At 53.8% G+C, this 25,401-nt stretch overlaps 1 protein-coding gene across 7 annotated transcripts in view; it reads right to left on the bottom strand.

Moving 5' to 3' along the window:
- The window catches only part of CACNA1B (calcium voltage-gated channel subunit alpha1 B), a 167,752-nt gene that overhangs the window by 42,952 nt on the left and 99,399 nt on the right, over positions 1–25,401 (bottom strand). For all 7 annotated transcript variants that reach the window (XM_088792970.1, XM_088792972.1, XM_088792971.1 and 4 more), the window contains 11 exons: positions 15,583–15,709; positions 13,898–14,027; positions 13,747–13,806; positions 11,885–11,991; positions 9,096–9,192; positions 7,303–7,463; positions 4,134–4,271; positions 3,012–3,213; positions 1,631–1,795; positions 1,408–1,518; positions 1,027–1,110 (listed from right to left, as the gene is read on the bottom strand). In XM_088792970.1, the coding sequence (XP_088649096.1) occupies positions 1,027–1,110; positions 1,408–1,518; positions 1,631–1,795; positions 3,012–3,213; positions 4,134–4,271; positions 7,303–7,463; positions 9,096–9,192; positions 11,885–11,991; positions 13,747–13,806; positions 13,898–14,027; positions 15,583–15,709 (1,382 nt within the window). The remainder of the gene's footprint in view (positions 1–1,026; positions 1,111–1,407; positions 1,519–1,630; positions 1,796–3,011; positions 3,214–4,133; positions 4,272–7,302; positions 7,464–9,095; positions 9,193–11,884; positions 11,992–13,746; positions 13,807–13,897; positions 14,028–15,582; positions 15,710–25,401) is intronic.

The raw sequence follows: 25,401 nt of genomic DNA on the forward strand, positions 1-25,401 counted from the left end.
CATCCAGGTGAAGGTCTGGGTCACACAAGGGGAAGGCTGGCCACAGGCCAGGGGACTCTAGAAAGGATGGAGTAGGGTCGAGAGGATGACATCAGCTCAGACCGACCAGCTGCGGTGGCTCTACTCCCCTCACCACCAAGATGGTGACCAGCACCACCCTGAAGAGTCAGTGAAGTGGACCCACAGTGAGATGTGTGCAGAGCACAGTGGGGCGAGGATGGCCCCATGACAATGGCACCTGATGTTTTCTCATCCCCAATAGCTTAACTGCCAGAGTCTGCCTCATCGGCACTTGGGGTGCACTCAGGGTGCCAGGGGTGCCTGAGGACTGGCCCCCCAGGCATAGCCCTCAGTCAAGCACTAATGGGTACAGAGGTGTGACCTGCCCTGTCTCAGACCCCCTTGGGCGATGCAGCAAACTCACCCCAACATATGGCTCTTCCCCACCCTCCTAAGAAATAACTTGGACAAGAGCCGAGAATTCCCCCGAGACTAAATGGGAAGATGCTTTGCCTCTTGTTGCAACTCCACGTGCTATACTCAGACAACCCGCTTCACGATTCTGGTCTTTCGAAATTTGTGGAAAGAGGTTTATGCCTCAGCACTCGGTCGGCCTTTGGATATAATCCACAAACGTGTGGTAAGGCTAAGTGTATCCACTTCATATAAGACAAACCTGGTATTTGAAACATTCCACGTTAGTAGTGGTTTCAGTTTGCACGTTTTTGGTGCCAACTTGTTAGATGCACACGTATTAGACACACACATTGAGGACAGTCTTATCTGCCTCGTCAGCTGTTACCCTGCGCTCCCAGGTGATTCCCAGGCCACCAGCCAAGGAGACTTTTGGGGAGCTGTTTTCTTATCTAAGAAAAAGCATTTGCTGGGACAACAGCTAATTCCCAAATTCCACCTCTGGAGAGGAGCCCCCATCTGCCCCAGAAGGAGGGCTGGCCGTCCACGGGGAGCACCCTCTGCAGGGGAACCACCTTGGGGCCCTGGAGAAAATCAGGAAATGCTACTTACCGCAATCTCTGTTACCAAAATATCAGTAATACTTCCCAACACCGTGACAAAATCAAAGACATTCCACGCGTCTCTGAAATAATTCTAGAGAGAAAGAAGGGCAGTTAGTGCTGCTGGCTGGGGAGGGCTCTGCCAGGCAAGGATTGCAGGAGGTGGCCCCTAACAAACACGAGGGGGGAGGGACGGGGGCCACCCGGGGGCTGTCACAGGCACCCCAGGCTGGGCAGCTGGGGACTGAGCCAGACACCTGGAGACCAGGGACTTGGCTACCTGCCTGCAGGAGCTGGGCTGTGGGGCAGATCCCCGTGTCACACATGCTCTGGTGGCTGCAAACCCTGAACCCCAGTTGGGCCCCCAACCAGCACAGGCTGGAGCACGCACCAGCACCCCGAAGGCGATGATCTTCAGGACGCACTCCAGGGAGAACACGGACGTGAACACGACGTTCAGGCACTTGAGCATCAGCTCGTACTCGTAGGGCGCGTCATAGAACTGGCGGGAACAGGGCGTGGGCACAGGCTCGGCTGCCCCGGTCCCCCAAGGGCACCCCACAGCCTGTTACAGGGCACAGGGCACACGCCCCCCCCCCACGGGGCCCACACACCTTCATCATGAGCACCACCGTGTTCAGGGCGATCATGGCCATGATGAAGTACTCGAAGGGCGGCGAGACCACGAACGTCCACGTCCTGTACTGCAGCGACTGCTTGTTCCGCGGCATGTACCTTGTCAGGGGCTTGGCGCTGATGGCGAAGTCAATGCAGGCCCGCTGCACAGGAGGGAGGGCGCGGGACTCAGGGGGACCCCACGGGGAGGGAGGGCGCCGGGACTCAGGTGGACCCCACGGGGAGGGAGGGCGCCGGGACCCCACGGGGAGGGAGGGCGCCGGGACTCAGGGGGACCCCACGGGGAGGGAGGGTGCCAAGAGTCAGGAGAACCCCATGGGGAGACAGGGCGCCGGGACTCGGGGGGACCCAAAGGGGAGACAGGGCGCCGGGACTCGGGGGGACCCCACGGGGAGGGCGCCGGGACTCAGGGGGACCCCACGGGGAGGGAGGGCGTTGAGACTCAGGGGGACCCCACGGGGAGGGAGGGCGCCGGGACTCAGGGGGACCCAAAGGGGAGACAGGGCGCCGGGACTCGGGGGGACCCCACGGGGAGGGAGGGCGCCGGGACTCAGGGGGACCCCACGGGGAGGGAGGGTGCCAAGAGTCAGGAGAACCCCATGGGGAGACAGGGCGCCGGGACTCGGGGGGACCCAAAGGGGAGACAGGGCGCCGGGACTCGGGGGGACCCCACGGGGAGGGAGGGCGCCGGGACTCAGGGGGACCCCACGGGGTGGGAGGGTGCCAAGAGTCAGGAGAACCCCATGGGGAGACAGGGCGCCGGGACTCGGGGGGACCCAAAGGGGAGACAGGGCGCCGGGACTCGGGGGGACCCCACGGGGAGGGCGCCGGGAAGGGCGCGGGACTCAGGGGGACCCCACGGGGAGGGAGGGCGTTGAGACTCAGGGGGACCCCACGGGGAGGGAGGGCGTTGAGACTCGGGGGGACCCCACGGGGAGGGAGGGCGTCGCGACTCAGGGACCCCACGGGATGGAGGGCACCGGGACTGAGGGGGACCCCATGGGGAGGGAGGGTGCTGAGACTCGGGGGGACCCAACGGGGAGACAGGGTGCCGGGACTTGGGGGGGTCCCCACGGGCAGGGAGGGCGCTGAGACTCGGGGGGGACACCACGGGGAGGGAGGGCGCCGGGATTCAGGGGGACCCCATGGCAGTGCCCACCACACATGACGCCTGTTGTCTCTTCTTCCAGGCGGCTCCGGACACAGTCCCCCCTGCCCTGTGCTGGGCGACAGTGGGGTCTGTATCTGTAGCCAGACCCCACGACTAGGGATCCGCGCAGAAGGAGACCGAGGCCGGGCCCTCAGTACCCAGTAGGCGCCCGGCAGTGGAGCTGCCCCTGGCGGCAGCGAGCCACCTACCTCGTTCTTCTCCAGGCTGCACTCGGACATGACCTTGTCCCCCTGCTCCTGGAAGGTGATGATGATCAGAGCCACGAAGATGTTGACAAAGAAGAAGGGGAAGACCACGAAGTAGACCACGTAGAAGATGGACAGCTCCATGCGGTAGCCGGGGCTCGGGCCCTGCTCCTCGTACGTGGCGTCTACGGAGTGTTTCAGCACCCTGGCCAGAGCGAATGTCCGTCAGGGGAGCCACAAGGACACAGCCCCGAGTTGTGACTCAGGCTCCCACTCCTGAGTCTGGAGACAGTGAGATGGAGGGGGCTGAGCCCAGGGAGGGCTCTGCCGCCGTGTGGCCAAGCCTACCCCCAGGTCTGCCATCTCTCCCTGCAGAGGGTGCCATCCTGAGTGGAGGGCCTTTGAGGGGAGTCCCAGGTGCCTGAGGGCCCGTGCCCAGGAGTGGAAGAGCCCTGGCAGTTCTGCCCTGCGCAGCTCACGCCCAGGCCGCCTGCTCATACCCCTCACACTCGCACCCTCACTGACAGCCACCTCAATCCCAGCTCACGCCCAGGCTGCCTGCTCATACCCCACACTCGCACCCTCACTGACAGCCACCTCAATCCCAGCTCACACCCAGGCCACCTGCTCACACACAGCCTATCTACTCACACCCAGCCTACTCCCAGCTCACACCCACTCACAGCCCAGTCACCTGCCTTTAGGAAGCCAGGACTCAGCAGGGTCTCCTGCCAGAGCATTGATCCCACCTCCTGAGGGGTGGTCCTCCCAGCCCCAGAGGAAGCCCCCTGCCATCCCATGTGGCACTAAACACCTGCGTCCCTCGGCTGCCTTAGCTGAGGCCAGCGGGCTAAGCACAGGGAGACGCCCAGGACCCCCACCCTCCCTCTGGCCTCCAGCCTCTCAGGAAGGGTGTCCAGGAGACCCCGAAGCTGCACGCTCTGGTTTACCCGTCCTCTTCCCCAGGCTGCCGCTCTGGAGGGCAGGGCCACGTGCACCTGCTAGTCCAGGGGCCTGCAGGACTTTGCTGAGTGACTGAAACAAACGACGCAGTCTGGGCCTGCCTGCCTGCCCAGCACCCTCTGCTCCAGCCTGAGCGGCGTGGTGCATCAGCTGAGGACTCACATGGGCCACCCTTCTCCTGTGGAGACCGTGAACAGTGTGAGCAGGGCCCAGAGCACGTTGTCGTAGTGGAAGTCGTATTTCTTCCACTGCCGCGGCTGGGCTTCCACGTCCTCCTTCTCGTAATCCAAATACTGGCCCCTGGGAAGAGGGAGCAGAAGGGCTAGAGGTGAAAGGCAAAGGGCCCAGACAGACCCATGTGACTGCAGTCAAACGAGTTTTGGAAAGTGTTGTCCAACCAGTGGTGCTGCGACGACTGGGTGTCCCCAGGCACTAGGATGGGTGACGGGGGCTCCTCCTCAGTCCTCACATAAACCCTGGCTCAAAGTGAATCACAGGCCTAAATGAAAGAGCTTAAAACTGTAACATTCTTAGGAGAAAACACAGGGGCCTGAGATTTGGGAATGGATTCTTAGCTATGGCACCAGAATCATGACCAACAAACACTAGGCACATTGGACTGTATCACAATGTAAAGCTTTTGTGCTTCAAAGGACACCACTGACACACAGAATGGGACAAAATACTTGAAAATCATCTACCTGATAAGGGTCTTGTATCAAGACTGTACAAAGGACTATTACAATCAATTATAAAAGAGACAAATACCGCATTGGGTAAAGGAGCTGAATAGACATTTTCCCAAGGACACACAAATGGCCAATTAGTACATGAGAAGATGCTCGAATCATGAGTCATCAGGGCAACACAAAGCAAACCCACAATGAGAGACCACTTCACACCCACTGGGATGGCTGCAACTGATTTTCAAAAAGGAGAACTCACAGTGTTGGTGAGGATGTGGAGAAATCTGAACCCCCACACTGCTGGTGAGAATGTAAAATTGTCCAGCTATGTTGGAAAACAACGTGGCACTTCCTGAAACTGCAGAACAGAGTTGCCACGTGACCCCGCAACTCCACTTGTTAAGTATCCGCTCAAGAGAAACGGGGACATCTGTCCACACAAAACGTGTGGATGTGTTCACAGCAGCACTAACCACTGCAGCCAAATGCCCACCCATAGGTGAACGGCCAACAACACGTGGCCTGTCTACAGAAGGGAATGGGGATGAAGAACTGACACACTACAGCACAGACGACCTTGGAGACCTTGTACTGAGCGGAAGCAGCCAGACGCAAAAAAACACATGTTGGGTGACTCCACCCATGTGACATGTCCAGAAACCACATGCTGTGTGACTCCACCCGTGACATGTCCAGAACAGACACCGACAGAGACACAATAGATTAGGGGTTGCTTAGGGCTGCCGATGAGGAGGGAGAGGTAATGGCTACAGGGGACAGGTTTTTTGTGTGTTTTATTTAACTGATGAAAATGTCCTAAAATCAAGTATGGAGACGGTTGCACGTATCTGCGAACACACTTAAAAACAGTGAATTGTACACTTTCAATGAATGAATTATAAGGTATGTGAATTATATCTCAATAAGCTATTTTTATGAAAAAACAAAGAACCCCATTGCAATGGGGAAAGCAAGTTCTCAAAGAGCTGGTGCCGGGCCACTGGCTACCCATCTACAGGAAATTTATCTTCGTCCCTAGCTCACACAACACACTCCAGGTAGATCACTCACGTAAGCGTGGGAGGCAAAAATAAAACTTTGAGGAAAACACAAGGGGGCATGTCCCTGACTTTGGGACAGATTTCCTAAACAGGATGCACAGAGCACACGGTTGGGACTATTACAATCAAGACTTGATCTTGCAAAGACACCACTGACAGAAAAGGATGCCCGCAGAGGGGCACATGTCCATGGTCCACAGATCTGGCAAGGGATTCCTATCGGGATTTGAAAGGAGTCCTACAAATCTACCAGCGAGACAGACACCCTTTCCAGGAAAATGGGCAAAGGCTTGCATACACACGTCCCAGGAAGGGACATCCAAGTGGCTGATCCACCTAGGGAAAGACCATCACACGTACAAAGTTAAACACAGGAACGCTAGGCCCCCTGCCGGCACCAGAAAGGCTCAAGGCAAAGACAGACCAGGGGTACATACAGCAGGGTGAGGACACTGCAGCCCCCTCTGTGCAGGTGGAGGGTAACTTTACGAAGTGCTTGGAGGCACCTGCGAAAGCTGAACCGAATTACAGTCGACAAGCTGGGTGTGCACGCCTCCTGGGGCTGGGCGCCTGCGCTGCCCACGGGACGGGTCTGCCAACAGTCACAGCAGCACTGCCAATGGGACCCTCACCCTGGGATCAGCCCACCAGCCACCAGTCACAAACACACAAGAAAGTGGTGGCACATTTGCAGACACAACTGGGACCACTGCAGTGGACGATGGGACTGCTCACGCCGCCTGGCTCAGTGCCCACGCCACATGTACCTCCACACTCTCCTAAGGGCGTGTGTCCTGCCTGCTCCACTGTGGGGCCCAGGACTGGAAAGCTGCTCCAATCTGCAGGGCAGAGAGCCCTCCGGCCACACCCAATGGCCCCATGAGCTCTAGAGGGGCGCCTGCAGCGGGGGAGCCTGACCTGGGGAGTGGCAGCCTCCGCCCAGCGCCGCCCACCTGCAGTCCCACCTCTCCCCCCACTCACCTGCAGCCTCCCCTCCCCCCACTCACCTGCAGCCTCCCCTCCCCCCACTCACCTGCAACCTCCCCCCCTCACCTATAGTCCCACCTCTCCCCCCACTCACCTGCAGCCTTCCCTCCCCCCACTCACCTGCAGCCTTCCCTCCCCCCACTCACCTGCAGCCTTCCCTCCCCCCACTCACCTGCAGCCTCCCCCTCCCTCACCTATAGTCCCCCCTCTCCCCCCCTCACCTGCAGCCTTCCCTCCCCCCCTCACCTGCAGCCTCCCCCTCCCTCACCTATAGTCCCCCCTCTCCCCCCCTCACCTGCAGCCTTCCCTCCCCCACTCACCTGCAGCCTCCCCCTCCCTCACCTATAGTCCCCTCTCTCCCCCCCTCACCTGCAGCCTTCCCTCCCCCCACTCACCTGCAGCCTTCCCTCCCCCCACTCACCTGCAGCCTTCCCTCCCCCCACTCACCTGCAGCCTTCCCTCCCCCCACTCACCTGCAGCCTCCCCTCCCCCCACTCACCTGCAGCCTCCCCTCCCCCCACTCACCTGCAGCCTCCCCTCCCCCCACTCACCTGCAGCCTCCCTCCCCCCCCCTCACCTGCAGCCCCCCCCCCTCACCTGCAGTCCCGCTCCAGCTCTTTGGACTCGTCTGTGCAGTAGAAGAACTTCCCTTTGAACAGCTGCACGGCGATGACAGCGAAAATGAACATGAAGAGCATGTAGACCACCAGGATGTTGAGGACGTTCCTCAGGGAATTCACCACACAGTCAAATACAGCCTGTTGGGGATGGGACGGCTCAGAGTGGGGACCCTCAGATGAGGGGGATGGGCGCCGGCTCAGACCATAGGGACCCCAAGCAGGAGTGGGGGCACGGGGTGCTAGCTCAGATCCTCGGGGACCCAAGTAAACGGAGGAGATAGGGTGCCTCGGGCTCAAAACCTCAGGGACCCGAGGCACTGGAAGGGACCAGGCCCTCGGGCCCGTGGCCTTGGAGAGGATCTCTGCCGGCAGCCTTGGCACAGAAAGCTGCCTGATATCACCGTTCTCTCAGGAGGGTCACCTTGGACCTGATGGCATGGGCAGGTGCTAGAAGAGGTGGCCTAGGGCAAGTGAGCCACACAACAAGGACAGCCGGAAGCCAGGCTGACTGCGTCAGGAGGGGCCAACACGGGGAGAAAGGACTGGGGACAGGGACGTGGCCAGTCCGCTCCTGCATCGTGCCATGTCATGGTGGGACCCACACAGGGCAGAAAAGGAGCGATGCCCTGGCCAGCTCCGGCACAGCGACACTGGCATGTTCTGTGTCCCAGAAGTGACTGTCACCTGTTCTCAGCACCACCCGCGGGTTTTCCCAACTTCAGCTGCCCTGGAAGCTTGGCTTCCCTGTGGCACCAGCCAGGGCCTGGTCTGTTCCTGGGAGCTGAGGGGACGCCTGTCCTGCTCTAGTGCAAAACCCACAACTAGCTCCTGAGACACTGCCCAGCCTGCTCCAGACCCAGTTGCAGCCTCGGAAATGCAGCCACTGCCCACTCGACACAACATGTAGGGCCACCGGCTGCTTCGGGTCACTGCCCAGCCCCCCCTCCACACAGGGCTCTAAGCAACTGCCTACTGCAGCTCCCATGTCTGGGGTCCCACAGTTTGCATTACACGTGTGCAAGCACACAGAATTTCACAGGCTCAGCTCAGAAACAGCTAGATCTTATCACACACAACTGCGAGTTTGGGCTCACACTCTTTTCTTTATCCAGAACGTCAGCCACACCTCCCTCAGGGCCCCCTGCCTCTAGTGGCAGCCCCTCCCTCAGTACTGCATCTGCTGAGGGACACACCCTGCCCGCCTGGTGTCACCTGCAGGACGCTGCTGGGAATAAGGGCCACAAAGCTGAGAGAGCCCAACCCACCCATGCAAGCGTGATCTGAGAAAACCCAACGTGCGTTATCCCTCATCCTCGTGCGTCCCCACCCCATGCAGGCAGCTACAGCGGGATAGGGCATTACGTGCACACATGCGCACACACAACACACATGCAGCCTGTGCACACATGCGTGTACAAACACACATGTGTACCCTGCAGTGCACAGCACACAATGTTCACTCACATGTGTGCACCCCAAGGCATGCACACACACCTACACACACATGCAACATCTGCACCGTGCACCTGCATGTGCACGCATGCACGTACATGCACGAGCGCACACACATACATGTGCACACACCTAACACCTGTACACAGCACAGTGCACAGCACAGGCTCACTCACACGTGTGCACCCTGGGTGTACAGGCAAGCACACACCCACACACAGCACACATGCATGTGTACTCATGCCCACACTCACGCACATACCCACACATGTACTCACAGCCCTGCACACTTCTGAAGCCCGAGCCCCAGGGTCTCACCTTGAGCTTAGGCAACCGTTTGATGGTCTTGAGGGGCCGCAGGACACGCAGGACTCTCAGGGACTTGATGGTGTTGATGTCTTTCCCTTTGGAGCCTCTAGAAGGGAGAAGCCACATATGCAGACAGGCAGGATGCACGCCTGTGCCACTCCCATGAAGACTGCTGGGGTCTGGGTCACCCCCCGCCAGGCACTGTGTCTTGGGCCGCAGGGCAAAGGACCCGGGAGCATGGAGGCATCGGCCTCACAGGCACCACAGGCCACTGCGCGTCCTCCCACCGGTGCCGGGCCATGGCCTCACTGAGTGCACAGGACCAGGTGCGTGGCAGGACTTGGTGACCTGGGAGAGCAGAGCTTCCCGATGGAAAGAGCCTATTTGCCCAGACCACGTCAGCTCCTGCTGCCATCCCGGTACTCCCGACACCTACCCTGAACCAGCTTGCTCCAGCCACCAGGCTGAGACCAGCGTGGGAGTAAGTGGGTGGGGGGGAGGGGCTGCACCAGAATTGCTGAGCCAGCTCAGGGTCAGCACAGGAAGTTAACAAGCAGTGCACCGGTGTCCTGGAACCTCCTGGAAGGTCTGGTTTCTCCCGAGAGAGGGAAGTAAGGGGCACATGTCAAGACCTCCGTGCCTGCCCTCTCTCCGCTGCCCTAGCACTCCTCCAATGGTGGGAAACACAGCAGGACAGGAGGAGGGGAGTGGGGCATCTAGAGGGAGGGGAGGAGGGGAGGAGGAGAGGAGAGTAAGAAAGAGACCAGTCGATGGACACAGAGAAAGGAACACAGAGGCAATGCAAGAGACAAGGGTGAACAGAGAACGGACCAAGGGGAGAGAGGGAGAGGAAGGGAGGGTGAGCTGAGGGAGGGAGGAGGGTGAGCTGTGGGAGGGAGGAGGGTGAGCTGAGGGAGGGAGGAGGGTGAGCTGAGGGAGGGAGGAGGGTGAGCTGAGGGAGGGAGGAGGGTGAGCTGAGGGAGGGAGGAGGGTGAGCTGAGGGAGGGAGGAGGGTGAGCTGAGGGAGGGAGGAGGGTGAGCTGAGGGAGGGAGGAGGGTGAGCTGAGGGAGGGAGGAGGGTGAGCTGAGGGAGGGAGGAGGGTGAGCTGAGGGAGGGAGGAGGGTGAGCTGAGGGAGGGAGGGGCAGGCCAGCGATTGAGAGTGGAAGTCGGGTCAAGAAAGTTCCAGGCACCAGAAGCAGGCTCAGAGGTCTAGGACCTTTGGGACCAGATCAGGGACCACAAGAGGAAGCCAGAGCGGACCTGGTGGCTCCCTCAGGCTGGCAGACTCTGGGGGCTGGGGAGGCCACCTGCAGAAGCAAGGCCACATCCCACTGAGCAGGGAAGGGCTGCTGAAGGCTCAGGACTGCAGGCCCTGTCCATCCTGCTCTAAGGACACTTTTCCCCAAGTTCAGGGCAGCCCACAGCCCAATGGGCTTTCTTGGGTTCCACCAGGCTCTGGGGAGAGTGAGTTGGAGGCCCAGGCAGCAGCTCCATGGCGAAGGAGAGCTTGGCCGGCTCCTCCCTCTCCCTCAGGACCCTGCTGGGGCTTCTTCCAAGCTCCAGGTGGGAAAGCCTAGTGCCCTGACACCCACCCCCAAACCAGCTTCCACCAGACACCAGCACAGGCAAAGGGGTGACAGGGGACGAGAGGCTGCTTTTATCTCCTTGGAACCATGGGAGGGACCCCCAGGGCCGTGTATGCTTTGAATGTCTAGAGGCCGCACTGCTGTCCTCCAGCTCAGGGTCTTTCTGTTGCTCTGAGACCGCAACTGGATCTCACCCCATCCCCACTCTCACTCCCAGAGTCCCTCACTGGCACTGGAAAAGCTGTCACCTCTTTTATACAGAAAGAGGAGATGCAGGGCGCTGCAAGGAGATGTGGAGAGAAAGGAGGAGGGAAGCTGTTTCTGGAAAGGAACCCACAGGAAAGTACCTCAGGGCCTGGGTCCTTGACCCAGTCTCTAGCAGGCAGTCTGACATCTGCTCACGGGCACCCCCTCACCAAGGGATGACCATGCCCAGCCCCACTCAGCCCCCGCAGAGACCCAGAGGCGAGGCAGGGACTCATGGCCTAAGAATACGGCTCCTGGCAGCATGCAGCCAGAGGGAGGAGGAGGCCCCTGGGGCTGTTGTGTGCCCGGATGTGGGGCAGTAAGAGGGAACAGAGGGAAGGCATTACCCCATGAAGCTCCTACCGAGAGTCCAGCAACAGGGAGACAAAGAGAAGAGAGTCAGTGAGGAGGCACGTACCTCCCGCGGGCTCAGAGGACGCAGGGGCCCGGCCCTCAGCACCTGCGCCCTTCGGGTCTTCCCTGTCCTGCGTCTCATGCCACCACTTACCCGTGTCTCCCCCAGCTGCACCCAGGCCATCCACACATGACTCACCCCCACTGCCACGCAGACTGGGGGAGCCACTCCAGGCCCAGACACAACGGGGCTGAGCGTCACTCACTAGGGAACCAGAGAAAATGCCCAACACCCGCTGGATAGATGCCCAGGCACCTGCTGGCTAAGCAACACAGCTGAGGTTGGGGAGCGAAAGTCGAAAGTGGTTGGGAAAGACGGGGAGGGGCAGATGCCAAATAAGCCAGAGGCCTGCCCGCCCTGTTTCAGACCAAAGGCCGCGTCAGGAACAAGCGGGCCTTGAGGTTCTCCCAACCCCACAGCCGGGGCCCAGGCAGAGGGGGACCGGCTCCAAATGCCCCTGGTGCCAGCGCTGCTCCGTGCCCAGCGCCCATCCCACTGCGGATCTGGGGGCTGCCCCCGGTCACATCCAGAGCACGTGTGGGTACTTACGAGAAGGCAAACGCCACCAGGGCCCCACTGACCACAATGAAGTCCAGAATATTCCACAGGTCCCGGAAGTAGGCCCCAGGATGCAGCAGCAGCCCTAAGTCGATCATCTTTGGGAAGAGACACATTTTGGGGTACAGAGTACTTCAGAACAGAGGCAGAGCCAGACCCCAGAGTCGTGGGGTTGGGAGAAGGGTGCCGCTCCAGCTCACGCCCTCCTAGGGATAGGGGATCAGGCCCAGGCACGTCCTCTGAGGTCGTCATGGGCTTTGGACCCCAACTGGGCGGGGGGGCACTGACCCCCAAGATCCCGACATGGTCATGTTGGCTGAGATCCTGCCTGGGCCCCCACCTCCTCTGGAGCCTGGGCTGCAGGCACACAGCCCAGGGTGCCCACACCTGGCCAGACCCTGCATGAGCACAAAGTGCTGGTGGCATCCACAGGGACGTGGTTCTGCCACTCCTAGAGCTCTGACAATGTCTCTAAGCCTGTTTCCACGTCTGTAAACTGTGATGACAACACCTCCGCAAGGAGTTTGCAAAGATAAGGGTGATATGTGGACACACACAATAAAAGCCACCCTGAGTCACATGCACAGCACACAGTAAGCCATACCACAGTCAGATAATGCACACGGATGCACATGCAGACACCTGAACACACAACAGCCACTTGTCACACATGGACAAGGTAGCGATGCCTGGAGCTCAGACAAAACACAAAAGTCTCAGTGAAATGGGGTTCATCTGCCACCAAATACTGGAGCCCTCTGAAAGCAAAGTCTTCATCAGCCCTGTGTGGGCTCTTCCTGTCCAAGTTCCAGCCTGAGCCCTGTCCCCTGCCCAAGGCCTTTCCTCCCTGCCAAGGCCCCACCCCCTGTCCGAGGCCCCTCCTCCCTGCCAAGGCCCCGCCCTGTATACAGCATATAAAATGTGGGATTGAGGTTTGCAAAACAAGTTATTTACTAGTAGGGACAGGACTATGGCTGCACATGTGAGACTGATAAGACTGAAGTAAAAATAAACATGTCTATGTGTGAAGCTGAGCATAACAAAACTGAGTGGTAAACATGTTCACCAAAACAACTTCTGGTTCTCACCTAAGAAGTAAACAAGTCCAAAGAAAAGAGGATCAAAGCAGACCTCCAGAGCCATGAGTGCCATGAGTGGTCTGACTGTGCGCTCTGGCTAAGACCCTCTGCGAGGTGCAAGCTGCGATACCCCCGGACTCTCGGAAGTTCTTTATTGCAAGACCCACTCGCCTGAGACCCTACGGGGACACAGTCGCCTCTCCCAGACCAGGGACCTCCTCCATCCCGATTTACTTTAGAACTTGGTTCATTATTAAATTCTATTCTATTATGTATAACCTTCTTTGCTGACCAGAGCATTGGCCTCTGGAGGGACACTGGCTCCCAAGTACACCTGTTACTCATCACTCTGTCTGAACCTGTGTGATAGGCCTTTGTTCCCCACTCGCGTCAAGAGTACCACGCAGGGACGTAGGACCCTGCCAAGGTGTTAACGTCCCCTTGACTTTCAGGAAGAGACTGCAGTGTCGCGACTGCCCTCCCAGGCGCTGGCAACACGCCCTGTGGCTGAGGCCCGCCTCCCTGCCGAGGCCCCTCGGGAAGGTCAGAAGCGCGGTGGGGACAAGGCGCTGCAGGCGGGGAGCTGTCCTGAGGCTCATGCGATGCTGGGGTGAGTCCTCAGTGAACGGGGCCTCCTTCCCACAACACACAGCGCACACACAGGGCGCAGTCCCCACAGGCCCTCCTATGAGGTCACGGCCCAGCCCGGGTCGGTCACAGTCACGAGGAAGGATGAGCAAAGCACTGAGGTCGGCCGGCGAGCGCACAGCTCACCTTGATCACCATCTCGAAGGTGAAGACGCCTGTGAAAATGTAGTCCAGGTACTTCAGGGCCTGAAACCAGAAGGGGGGCCACCTCAGGGGCTGCGGGCGGCACCGAGCAGCCGGGGCGTCCCCTGCCCTCCGCTCCCTGACGGCGGCTCACGTTGTTCCGGGGCGAGTCCGTCCGCACAGGGTCCTCAGCGGCCAGGGCGATGCTGCTCAGGGCGATGACCACGAGGATGACCATCTCGAAGTACCGCATGGTGACGACGTAGTGGCAGGCGCGACGGAGCCTGGGGACGCAGGGCGCTCAGGGAGGACCACGCGCGCCCCCTGCTGGGCCCTCCCTTCCCCATCCACTTGGCAGGTGCGTCTCAGGAGGGCGGGCCCTACCCTGGCTGCCCTACCCTGGCTGCCCCGCAGGACCCAGCTGCCAAGCAGAGGCTCTGGGTGTCATCCCTGACATCTGCCTCCCTTTCCACATCTAAGTTATCATCAAATTCTGCAGATTCTCCCCAACATTTCACTTCTGAACCTCTCCACTATGACTGCCCCATCAAAACAGACCACCTACTAAGGGGTCTGCCTGTCACCAGTCTTCCCACCAAAGGACTCTGATGAAGGGCAGCCAGGCTGTGTCACCACCTTTCCCTAACTGCTCACAACCTCCTATGCGTCTGGTTTCTCCATAGGACACCTGATAGCCTCCGTGTAAGTCTGTGTCTTTTCACCCAATTCTACCTGCAGGTGCCCTGAGCCCAGCACCACTCACATCTGGACAGCTGCAAATTCTCTCCTCTCTACAGAGAGGCTGCTCCCTCTTCACCTTAACTCTCCTCCCCTCAGGTCTCAGCTGGGCCCCAGCCTTCCTCCAGGACAGCTCCCCTGGTTCTCCCCACCTGCTCCCAGACACCAGGACTTCCCTCTCAGCGGCTGCAGCCCTGTACTGATTGGGCACACAGCCAGTCCCTCCTCCACGGTCACTGTGACAGCCAGGGGCCAGCTGTGTCCAGCACCATTTCCCTCCCAAACCTAAGCAAAGCAGTACAGGCTCCCAGTACCTGTGCTCAGTGAAGGGGAGGGGAGGAGCTGAGGGGAGAGGCTGCGGGGTGCGGAAGGCAGACGGGCTGGCAGGACGGACAGCCAATGCACAGAGCCGGAACCCTGCTGCCCTGAGCCCCTCCCTCACACATCTGCTCCAACCCCGCCTCCTGCCGATGCCAACCTGACCTTCCCCCTAATTTGGCCCCAACAGCGGCATCTCCACCCCCAGCTCTGTGTTCCCTTAGTGTTGACCCCCATGGGACATCTTCCGTCCTTTCCATATTGGTCTCCTTTTCTGCCTGTCTCTCCCACTAGCAGGGAAGCTTACTAAGGAGGGGGCCCTCGTCTGCTCTGTTCTTTGTGGTGTGTCCCCAGCAGCCTAGAATGCCATCTGGCACATAACTACTGCTTGCACTAATGATGGCAAATGCAATGGTCAGAAATCCATGGTGACTGCGGGGTAGGTAAACAGGCCCACGGATGCCGCACGGGTGCACTCATGGATATGAACGGGGTGTGTGTGCAGAGACAAACAATGGCTGCGGCAGGGGTTTAAGCCAGGCTCTGGCACTGTCAGCATTCAAACCCAGGCTCTACCACTCAGCCTGTCTGTGTGTCTGTGGACAAGCCACGACTTCCGTGTCCTCATGTGTAAAGTGACAAACAACCATATGTGCTTGGCGTGCTGCTGTGATATCAGGACATTAACATATGAAGTGCACAGCATCAGAGCCCGGGGGGTCAGCCCCAGCACTTGCTCTGTACCACGGGGTGGCACACAGCACGGGCAGGGCCGGGACTCACAGGTTGGTGGGGCTCAGGCAGAACATGGAGCTGTACGGGACGATGGGTCGGGGGCCACTGTGCGTCACTTCAGCAGCTTCCCCCTCCTTCTTCCCCTCTGCTTGGCCTTCCAGGTCCACGTTGCCACCTGCAAGGACACAGGGCCGCCAAGTTAGGGATGTGGCCACATAAAGGTCACATCACACAGGTCTCACCCAGGCAACAGATGCCCTCCCAGCCCCAACCCCACAGGCAAGTGGACCCACCCAGGAAAAGGTACGTGGCTAAGAACACAGCATCAGAGGAGATGCCCTCCAATCATGTCGGATCATGATGGAGGTAACAGCCAGGACTGCGCTGTCTGTCAGAGCCCCGAAGGGATCCTTCCTCACCTCTCACTTCCCCAGGGTCAAGCACTGTGCCCTGGCTGTGGGTGCCTCTGACCCCACTAGGAGCCAGTGTCTAGGTGTCCCCCTCAGCCCCAGAGACCGGGGCCAGTAGGCTCCCGTCCCTTGGTTCAGGATTCACCCCTCGAAAAAAGATACTACGTGGCTGCCTCTGGGGGACCTTGGCCCTGGACCACAGGTGCACTCACTCTGAACCAGGCGGTGCAGTCAGACCCCGCCGGGGTCCTCTCCTTCAGGGCCCGAGGGAAGGCCCTGGGACTTACTGTGCCAGGGGCTTACTTCAGAGGGCGCTGGCTCAAGGAGGACTTCAGCACCGGGCGCTGTCCAGCAGGCACCACCCTACTCCCCACTCCTCATTCCCCCTTCCCTGCACCATCCTTGGCTCTCTGCATACCCTCCCCAACTTGGTTCCCACAAGTCACAATCCCCAGGGTCAGAATGACCATGACCTTTGCTCTTCACCATCGGAGTTCCCCACTGGCACCACTGGAGTCCCCTGCCAAAGGCAGAAATTACACCGTCTGCTAAGAAAGCTGGTCTGAAATGCTTATTTAAAGGCCTGAAAAATTCTATCTGTTGATTTAACTTGTAAAACCTGTCTCCTGAGGAAACCAAGGAAGTGCACAAACATCTGCACTCACTGAGGTGGTTGTTGTTTAAGTACTTTTATAACAACAAAAAGTTATAAAATGTACAACCATAGGGTGTTGACTACATATGCCCGGTACACATGAAGCATCATACGCTGGATATTAAAAATGCCTACAAATAGTTTAAATGACAAAGGAAGATTCTTACGATATGGTAAGTTAAAAAAAAGACAGACTACATACTTGTATATCCCAGATAAGCTCAACTACAAAAAACAACATATATGGGGAAAGAAAGAACACCGAAATAATAAATGGTGATCTCTGAATGGCTTTCTGAAAGTGATTTTAATTCTTTTCACTATACGTCTAAGATCCAAAAAATGTTCCATGATGATCATGCATTACTCTCAAATTAAGAAACATTTATTATTTTGAAACCATGGCTTTTCAGGCTCTTCCACTAGAACAATAAAGCAAACTCAGGAATAAATAAAATGGTAAACAAATAAACAAAAAAACACACCCCACAAATATGTACTCTATGAAGAGTTCTGCTGCTCAAGAGAAGTGGAACAAAGATGCCAACGCCTGGATGGAAATACTTCTCTTGAAATAGATTTACAACAGCAAGTACGTCAATTAAGTTAAAGCAGACTGAGAAAAAAGGGAGATTGAAATGAGAAAGGACTAAATAAATTCATTGTTAGAAGTTTACTAAAAAAAGCACACAACTTAGCAGTAACAACAATTAAATCACTGAAATAGAAGACAGTCAGCAAGATGGCACAGGGGACTGGCGAAGGGAGGGGACTTCACCAAGAAGCAGTCACGTGCGGACACAGTGCCTTCCTCCGGGTACAGGCACTCACTGGCGGGTACTGCTGTCTCCATTCTCCAGAGTAAGAACCTGAGGCGGAGCTGATAGCACGTGGCCCACCAATGCCCACTGCCAGGCACCGAGTGACTGAGCTTCCTGTTACATTGCTGCCCCCACGGGGTAGAGTGAGGCCAGCCGGTGGCAGTGGCGCCCTGAGCTTCTGGGAAAGCAAATGTAAATGTCCTCTGGCAAAAGCAGCCCCCATCTGACCCATGGAGTCCCCTTCTCAGCTTGAAGGGAATTTAAGCCCAATTGTCTCTGGACATCCATCTGCGGTGTACACAGCCTTTTTCTCCTCCACTTCTGGAGTGGCACCAGCTATGTACCACCCTTCAGAGAACTGAACAAGCAGTCCATCAATCAGTTCATTTTCTGTAGGGCTCAAGTATCTCAGCCCCAGCTGAGAAAAGGTGGGTTAAGGTCAATCATCTATGAACTCCAATTAAAACATCACCAAACATACAGGAAGAACGCTTACCCTACGTGAAAGACAGCAGAAACTACAAGTAACAGATGAGTATAAAAGAACTAAAAATAAACATGTAACAAAATTAAAAATTAATCTTAAAAAAAGAACAAGCAATAAAAGTCTATAAAACTGGCCCAGCATTTCAATGGCCTGTGGCAGAGAAGGTTCCAGTGGACTCATCCTCCCACTGAAAACAAATCTAAGAACTGGACAAAACGCATACCCTAAGGTTTCAGGCACTGGGAGGCAACACCCGGACAAACCAAAGCGGCATCCTGGGGAGCAGGGGACCCCACCTTTTGCCTGAGGCCACTGTCCTATGAGCAGCACAAGAGCAGAAGGCGGCACTCTCACTGGGGAAGGAGGAAAAACCCAGAGTCTGAGGAAAGGAGGGGCGACGCACAGAGAAATGAGTCCCTCCCCAGCCACAGGCAAGCCCCTTCCGGCCTCTGTAGCCGCAGCAAATGCCCTCCAGGAGCCCATCTGGAAGGAGAGATCAGGGCCAAGCCTCGATGCTGGGTGCAAATGCCCAGAGACGTGCCTTCCAGGATTTCTCTTAGGACTGCTCTCAGTTTGGGTCGTCATCTGGTTGCAGCTACACAGACCATGAATCGTGCTCGCATGCCTGTTTTTCCAAGACCTACTGTCAGTCATGGCATTTTCAGGAATGTGTATGTTATGTTATAGCAGAAATGCCTGTACTTCACGAAGACAGAAAACAATGTTAAAGGAAGGTCTGAGATGCAAGAACAAAAGGTAAGCCAAAAATTAGTAATCCAAGAAACTGAATCTAAATAAACATAGTCTCTGTAAAGTCAAAATAATACTGATGACATTGAATCTGCGAGATCAGAGCAGGAGTCCGACGCTGGACAGAGTGATGAGAAGCTGGGAGCGAGGCTGCTGGGCCGAGGGGTCAGTGCTGCTCACAGGGGCTTAGGAAGACGAATGCTAGACTCCCAAGGACTGCCACTAAACACAGAAGTAGAATTCATAGTGTTTACACTACTGGGGGGAACGTGATACGTAAGCAAATAAACAACCAATTATTCAACAGTAAAAATGAAGGAAAGCAGGAAAATGGAACAAAAGTCAGAATCTACAAAGAATGAAGCAAATCCAAGTAAGTAATCACCATACATATAAACAGACTGAACCTGACTACTGACTAACATAGATTATCCAGCTGGGTTTTTTAAAAAATACACTTACATGTACTTTCCAAGAGACGAGCCTAAACTATAAGGCCAGCAAAGGATCAAGTCAAAAGACAGAAAAAGATAACACGGCAAATGCTCATTTAAAAAGAAAAAAGCTCATGTATATATTCACATCGGAAAAATACACTTCAAGGAAAAAACTCATTATTAGTTCAAGAGAATCACCACAAGATGACAAAAGGTTCAGCTCTAGAAAGAAACAACAATTTTACTCATCTATAAAGTAGCTTAAAACATAGACATTAAACACATATATTTTAATAAAGCGTGTTTTTTTTTAAAAAAGGAAATAAAAGAAAAAGTCTTCACAAAAGAGATTTAGAAACACAAGTAACAGAGGGATGCTCGCCTGTCTGAGGCCACCTGGTTCCACCTGCGATGTCCTCAGGAGAACACCGCCACAGGTGGCAGAGCTGGGCATTAGGGGGTCCACGGGCGGATGGAGTTGTGCAAGCACAGCCCCTCCCATCCCTCACCCTCGACATAAAAGAAGCCCGAACTCTGGCAAAACGTGGTTCCCGTGTCCTCAACCAATAAACCTCTCCTGACTCCAAACTCTGATGTTCTGAGTTTTGGCCTTTCCAAGCATCAGGCGCATGGACCTTGGACGGCTAACACTCATAGTTACTATTTTAGAAACATATGCGACAGTGCGTCGTCATCTGTTAGACTATTTTCTTTATTGAGCTGCACATGTCACTATTCCAAATGACTGCATTAAATATATGTGTATATATGTGTGAATAAGAGTGGACAGATCTACCAGGAGAAGGTATACCTCTCTCAATTATCAACGGGTCGATCAGGCAAAATATTAGGAAATATATAGACTATTATGCAATACAGCTAACAAACGATGCAGCAGACAAACATAAAAAGCCCCGACATCCCAAAATTAAAGAAAACATACTCCTTTTAAGCTCACATGGAACATTTACAAATGTTGGCCACATGCTAAGGCAGAAAGCAGCTGTAAATATGTCTCAAAGGGAACCGCTGTGGGGGCAGAAAAAATAATTTTCCTTCCACCCTTCTAAGTTCTCCTGGCTGGACTAATAATCAAATTAACACAAGACAGATTAACAGGAGAAAATGACCAGATTTATTACATACTGAGGAAAGAGTAAAGAAACAACACGGAGTCACCACAGCCAAGCTAACACAATGACTTAAGTCCCAATGAGTTTAAACCTGAGGAAGAGATTTTGCTTTCCTTAACGCTGGGGACTTAAAGTTCTGAACTCACTTACTTGGAGGTAGGTGACTCCTACAGCTAGCCCTCCGTAGAACTCGGGGGAAAACGTTCGCATGCATGTCCAGTCGGCCTGACATCTGGGAAATGACCTCCTCGGACCAGTCCAGACGCTAAGACCTCAGGACCGATTCTTCTCAAGGATTTACTTTTTACTACAAGAACTCTCAGCTTTTCTGTTTTCTTCAGGACACTCTGGGTGCCACCTGGTAGTGCAGTGTTTCCTGATTTGCAAATCTTAAGACCCTTGAATAATACTTTGTCATTTAATTCTAGTGAAGCTTTCGTTAACACCCAGAGGACAGTAAATATGGGGTTCCCTAAGTATGGGACCAGAAGGGGCACCTTGGGCAGCTAAGGCTTATATGCCCTTCGGGAGTGAGGGGAAGAGAGTCAGGGGCCTGGGACTTCAAAGGGAAACTACACAGAAAGAGCAAACATGTAAACAAATCTTGCTGGGACCCCGGAAACAATGGCATACAGAGGGGAGTCTAACAGCCTTGGCTAGGATTCTAAGGGTCTGCCACACTCATGAAGCTCCCTCCCTTTAAACAGGTTTTTCTATCTGAATTCCGTTAGACAGGTAAAGGGTGGGGAGTGCGGGTGGGGAGTCAAAGGTTCTTTCTGAGTCTTTTGTTTCTTAAAGAAATAACCAACCTAGAATGATCAATAGTCCAAAAAGCACATTGTGGGGTTGCAAACCTCCCCGCACCATCACACAGATCATGTTCTCTAGTCATGGTGCAATTAAGTTAGAAATATCAGGCAGTAATCTGAAGCAAAATAGTTAATGAAGATTTAACTTTTATAATAGGAAATGTAAAAACAGACTTTAAAGAGTTCATGGGTCAGAAATTAAGTACATCGGCAGCATAACTGTGTCTATAGAAAAAAACAAACTAATCTACAGAGAAATTATTTAGAGTAACACAAAAGATCGGCAACTCTGTGGCTGGAGAAAAAAAATTTGTATTTCTATCCAGTAGGAGCAAATAAGTAGAAAATACAATTTTTCAAAGAATACCACTTTGAAAACAATAAGCAAAGGAAAACGACAAAAAGAAGGAATTTTAGGGCAGTGAAACTATATGATTCTATAATGGTGGATACAAGTCGCATGTCTGTTCAAACCCACATAATGTACAGCACCAAGAGTGACCCTAAGGTCAACTGTGCACTCTGGGTGCCGAGGATGTGTCGGTGTGGGCTCACGGACTGCAACAAATGTATCTTCGGGAGGGTGCTGATGGTGGAGGGGGCTGTGTGTGGGGGGGACCGGGAGCCTATGGCCGACTCCCTTTTACTGTGAACCTAAAACTGCCCTAAAAAAATTTAAAAAGTAGAAGGACAAAATCTTCAGGATAAGGGAGAAAAGATACAAATACAAAAATCAAAGAAATTAGATAAACATCCTATAATCTTACATCTGAATTACAAATACCAAAAGAATACATGATGTATTCTTCTCTTTAAAAAGGAAAAGCAGTCCTGAAAGCTGCAAATCTCGGCAATGGCCCGTTGTCACCAAGGGAGGCGGGGCCTCTGGGACACCAACGTGAGGCCCTCAAGGGTCCCCACGGGAAGCAAGGGAAGCTCTGAGGGCAGGAGCGGCGGGTCGCAGGGCCTGGAGGCCGCTGTGGGTCCGTTCCCATGGGGTGTGGATGAAGTGCCAACTGTCCTGACCTGCGCACTGGCCAGGGCCACCTGGGTGTCAGCGGCCTGCACCCCACGCCGTCCACCTCGCGCAGTCGCAGGCAGTCCTTTGGCGAGTGGCCGAGGCTGAGGGCAGTGGTGGCAAAAGCCTCCTGAGGTGGAGAAGGGAAGTCCAGGGACATCAGTGGCCAGTACAAGGCGCTTCCTGGAGAAATGGCCAGTCCCAGGTATGGGACGGGAAAGGCACACAACGGCCCTGCGACATGTGGTCACTGATGAAAACCAGCAAGCTGCCAATGACCACTACAGGCATGTGACAAGGTCAAAAAAGCCAACTGTAAGAGGCTTCCACGGGTCAAAAACGGGGCAATTTCAGCACCAAAAGGAACAGTGCATTGAAAGGACTGAAACACATCAAACACATTAAAATCCAAAACTTCATGGTGATAACTTTCTTAAATCTCTCATTGGTCATATTTGGAGTTCCTAAGGTGTCAACTCATAATTTTTAGAACTTACCCATAAATAAAGGGACAGAACGAGCATGTCTCTTGCTTAAGATAAATACAAGTGTATTTCAGGGAGATCCAAAAGTTGGAGAGGTAAGAGCTTCCTTACAGAAAAAGTCAAAATCATAAAAGCATTAAATGGTGATTCCGAGTGAAATTGGGGTGACAGTCAGTGTCTACAATGGGACGGGTGTAGAACTCACAGCGGACGTGTCAGGCCGGACCCTGCAGGACACCAGACACTGGGGTTGCTGGTGCCAGCGACAGAAGTGAGTCCCTCGCCTATAAAGCTTGCAAAGAAGTTTATCTGGGTTGCAAACAAGTCTAGCTCTGTGGTTCGCGAACAGGGGTGACTTTGCCTCCCAGGGACGTTTTCTGGTTGTGACAAGCACAGGGTGCTAGTCACGTCTAGGGGGTAAAGATCGGGGAAGCTGCTGAGCATTGTGAATCGCACAAGAGGGTGCAAAAGCACAACTTCAATAGTGCACGGCTCAGAGGGCTGCCTCACACCTGAGTGAGCAGCAGTTAGCAGGCCATGCAGGGGACAATGCACTAACTGACATCGTGATGCAATCACCACATGCAGAAGTCGGCAATTCTACAGGACAAATGACACATCTCTTCAACAGATGAGTGGCATGCATAAAATCGAGGGGAGAAATTGTTACAGAGTAAAAAAGCACGTGGACAGATTAAGCAAAGTCAAATGAGTAAATCTGATCTGGATCTTAATTCAAACACATCAATTGTAAAAGGTTATTTCTGAAATAATTGGTAAATTTTTATTTTGGGATAAATATTAGATAATATTAAGGAATTGTAATCAACATTGCTGGGTGTAATGACGCTTTTGAGGTTGTTAGACCCTTAATTATCAGAGGTGCTCACAGACACACTTTTGCTAAAATAACAAAAAAAGGTACAAGTGAAACAAGACAGGCGAATGTGGATGATTCTTGAGGGTGGGTGACAAACATGGCGGTTCATTATACTGGTGTCTCTACTTTCAGTGTTCCGGCTGTCCGTAATAAAAGGGTTCATGTAAGCAGCCACAGACAGAGGACACAGCCACACAAAGGAACACGTCAGAAGCATGACTGGTTTCTTAACAGAAGCAGCAGGAGGCAGAGGACAGTGCAATAGTCCCATAAGCTGAGAAAATAACTAGCTAGCTAACTCGCTAACTAACTAGCTATCTAATTAACTAACTAGAATTCCATACAAAATGAAGCTTTCTACAAACAATGGCAAAATAATGACTTTTCAGGCAAATTGAGAGAATGTACTACCATCAAACTTCACTAAAATAAATTAGGAAAGATGTTCTTCAAGTAGAAGGAAATAAAAACCAAATGAATGATACAAAATACAAGGAGATACAAGTAGGAATAATGAAATCGACAGAAAACAAAATAAAAAACAAACCAAAAAAAGCACATAAACCTCTGACATTTGGAAATTCAAAACCATATTTAAAAAGTAGAAGAAAGGAAATAATACATAAGAACAGAAAACAAAGATACAATAGAGAAGATCAAGAAAGCCAGAGTGAGGCTTTGATAGTTTATTTAAATAGACAAACCTTTAGGGGAAAAGGGTTTATGAAGGGAAGGAGAGAAGGAGGGAAGGAAGGAAGGAAATTAGAAATGTAAGAGTGGCCATAACTACAATTCCGGCAGGAACTAAACAGAAATGATGCTGGCACTCATAGACAATTACACTCCATTTTCCCCATATCCTCCAAAACCAGATGGCAAATAAGGGAAGGTCAGTCCACACTGACAGCACGTGGGAAAGGAGGAAACTGCAAATCTGAATTTACACGTAACTGTGGTCTGCAGATCAGGCAGGGACTGTGTGGAGGGTCCTTGTGGCCGTGGGACGTGGACTACATCAACTCGTGTTCATCAGAAGAGAGGTCCCAGCCTGAGTAGAGAGTCCTGAGAACGGACTGAGACCTGCTGGGTCAGAGCAACGCTCCTGGGGACTTGAAAGGAAGGGCTTGGAAAGTACATGGGCCTGGAGTGGCCTGGGGGAGATCCTGCTTCTGAAGGAAAAAGAGATACTCGAAAAGAAGAGGTACACGTAGCGGCTTAGTTATGGAATGGAAAAAACACGTGGCTGAGGCCCTGGGTCCTCTAGAGACAGGAGATTATCAAAGAATGAGAACTAGGCAGACATTCCCACCAGGCACGACTGACCAAAGAAACAGGATTTCATCATCCTCGTGAACAGGGTGCTGCACCAGAAAGCAAGTAAGTTACCCAGACCACTCCCCTACTCTCCAGAAAATCACATGAAACTGCAGGCCCAGGATAAATGCACCGCATTTCCTCACCATCAGAAAAAGGAACCCAATACCGCCACAAATCTTCTGTCAGAAGAAAATAGGATTGTAAAGATGAAAACTTTTCAGATAGTAAAAATATTACACATAAAAAAACAACTGCAAAGCAAAGGGAAACTGTAACATAACTTTCCCACATGGAGTAAACAGAATTAAACAGAAATCTCTACTAATGAACATGTATGGACAACTGGGAGGTGTGAGATGAGAGTTGACCAAACCCAGGAGAGAAACAAAACAAAACAAAACAAAAGACAAAATCGTCTGAGAAGAGAAAACCAAGATCATCTCAGAAATCACAAGCAGTCCAGGGGAAAACAGGTGTGACTGAAAGTGGAGCAAGGGACAAAAAATATGGGAATGAAATGAGCCAAAAAATACTAAATAAGGAATGAGTTTTCAAAAAGATCAGAGAGACAGAAAAACAGAACACAGGCAAAGTAGATCCAACATTTCTATAACTAGAATGTCTGAAAAACAAAAATAAAACAATATAACAGAACATTTAAAACT

This window comes from Rhinolophus sinicus, chromosome 16 (assembly GCF_057876585.1).
Source record: "Rhinolophus sinicus isolate RSI-liver-muscle chromosome 16, RSI-T2T, whole genome shotgun sequence".
In the NCBI taxonomy this organism is placed as follows: Eukaryota; Metazoa; Chordata; class Mammalia; order Chiroptera; family Rhinolophidae; genus Rhinolophus; species Rhinolophus sinicus.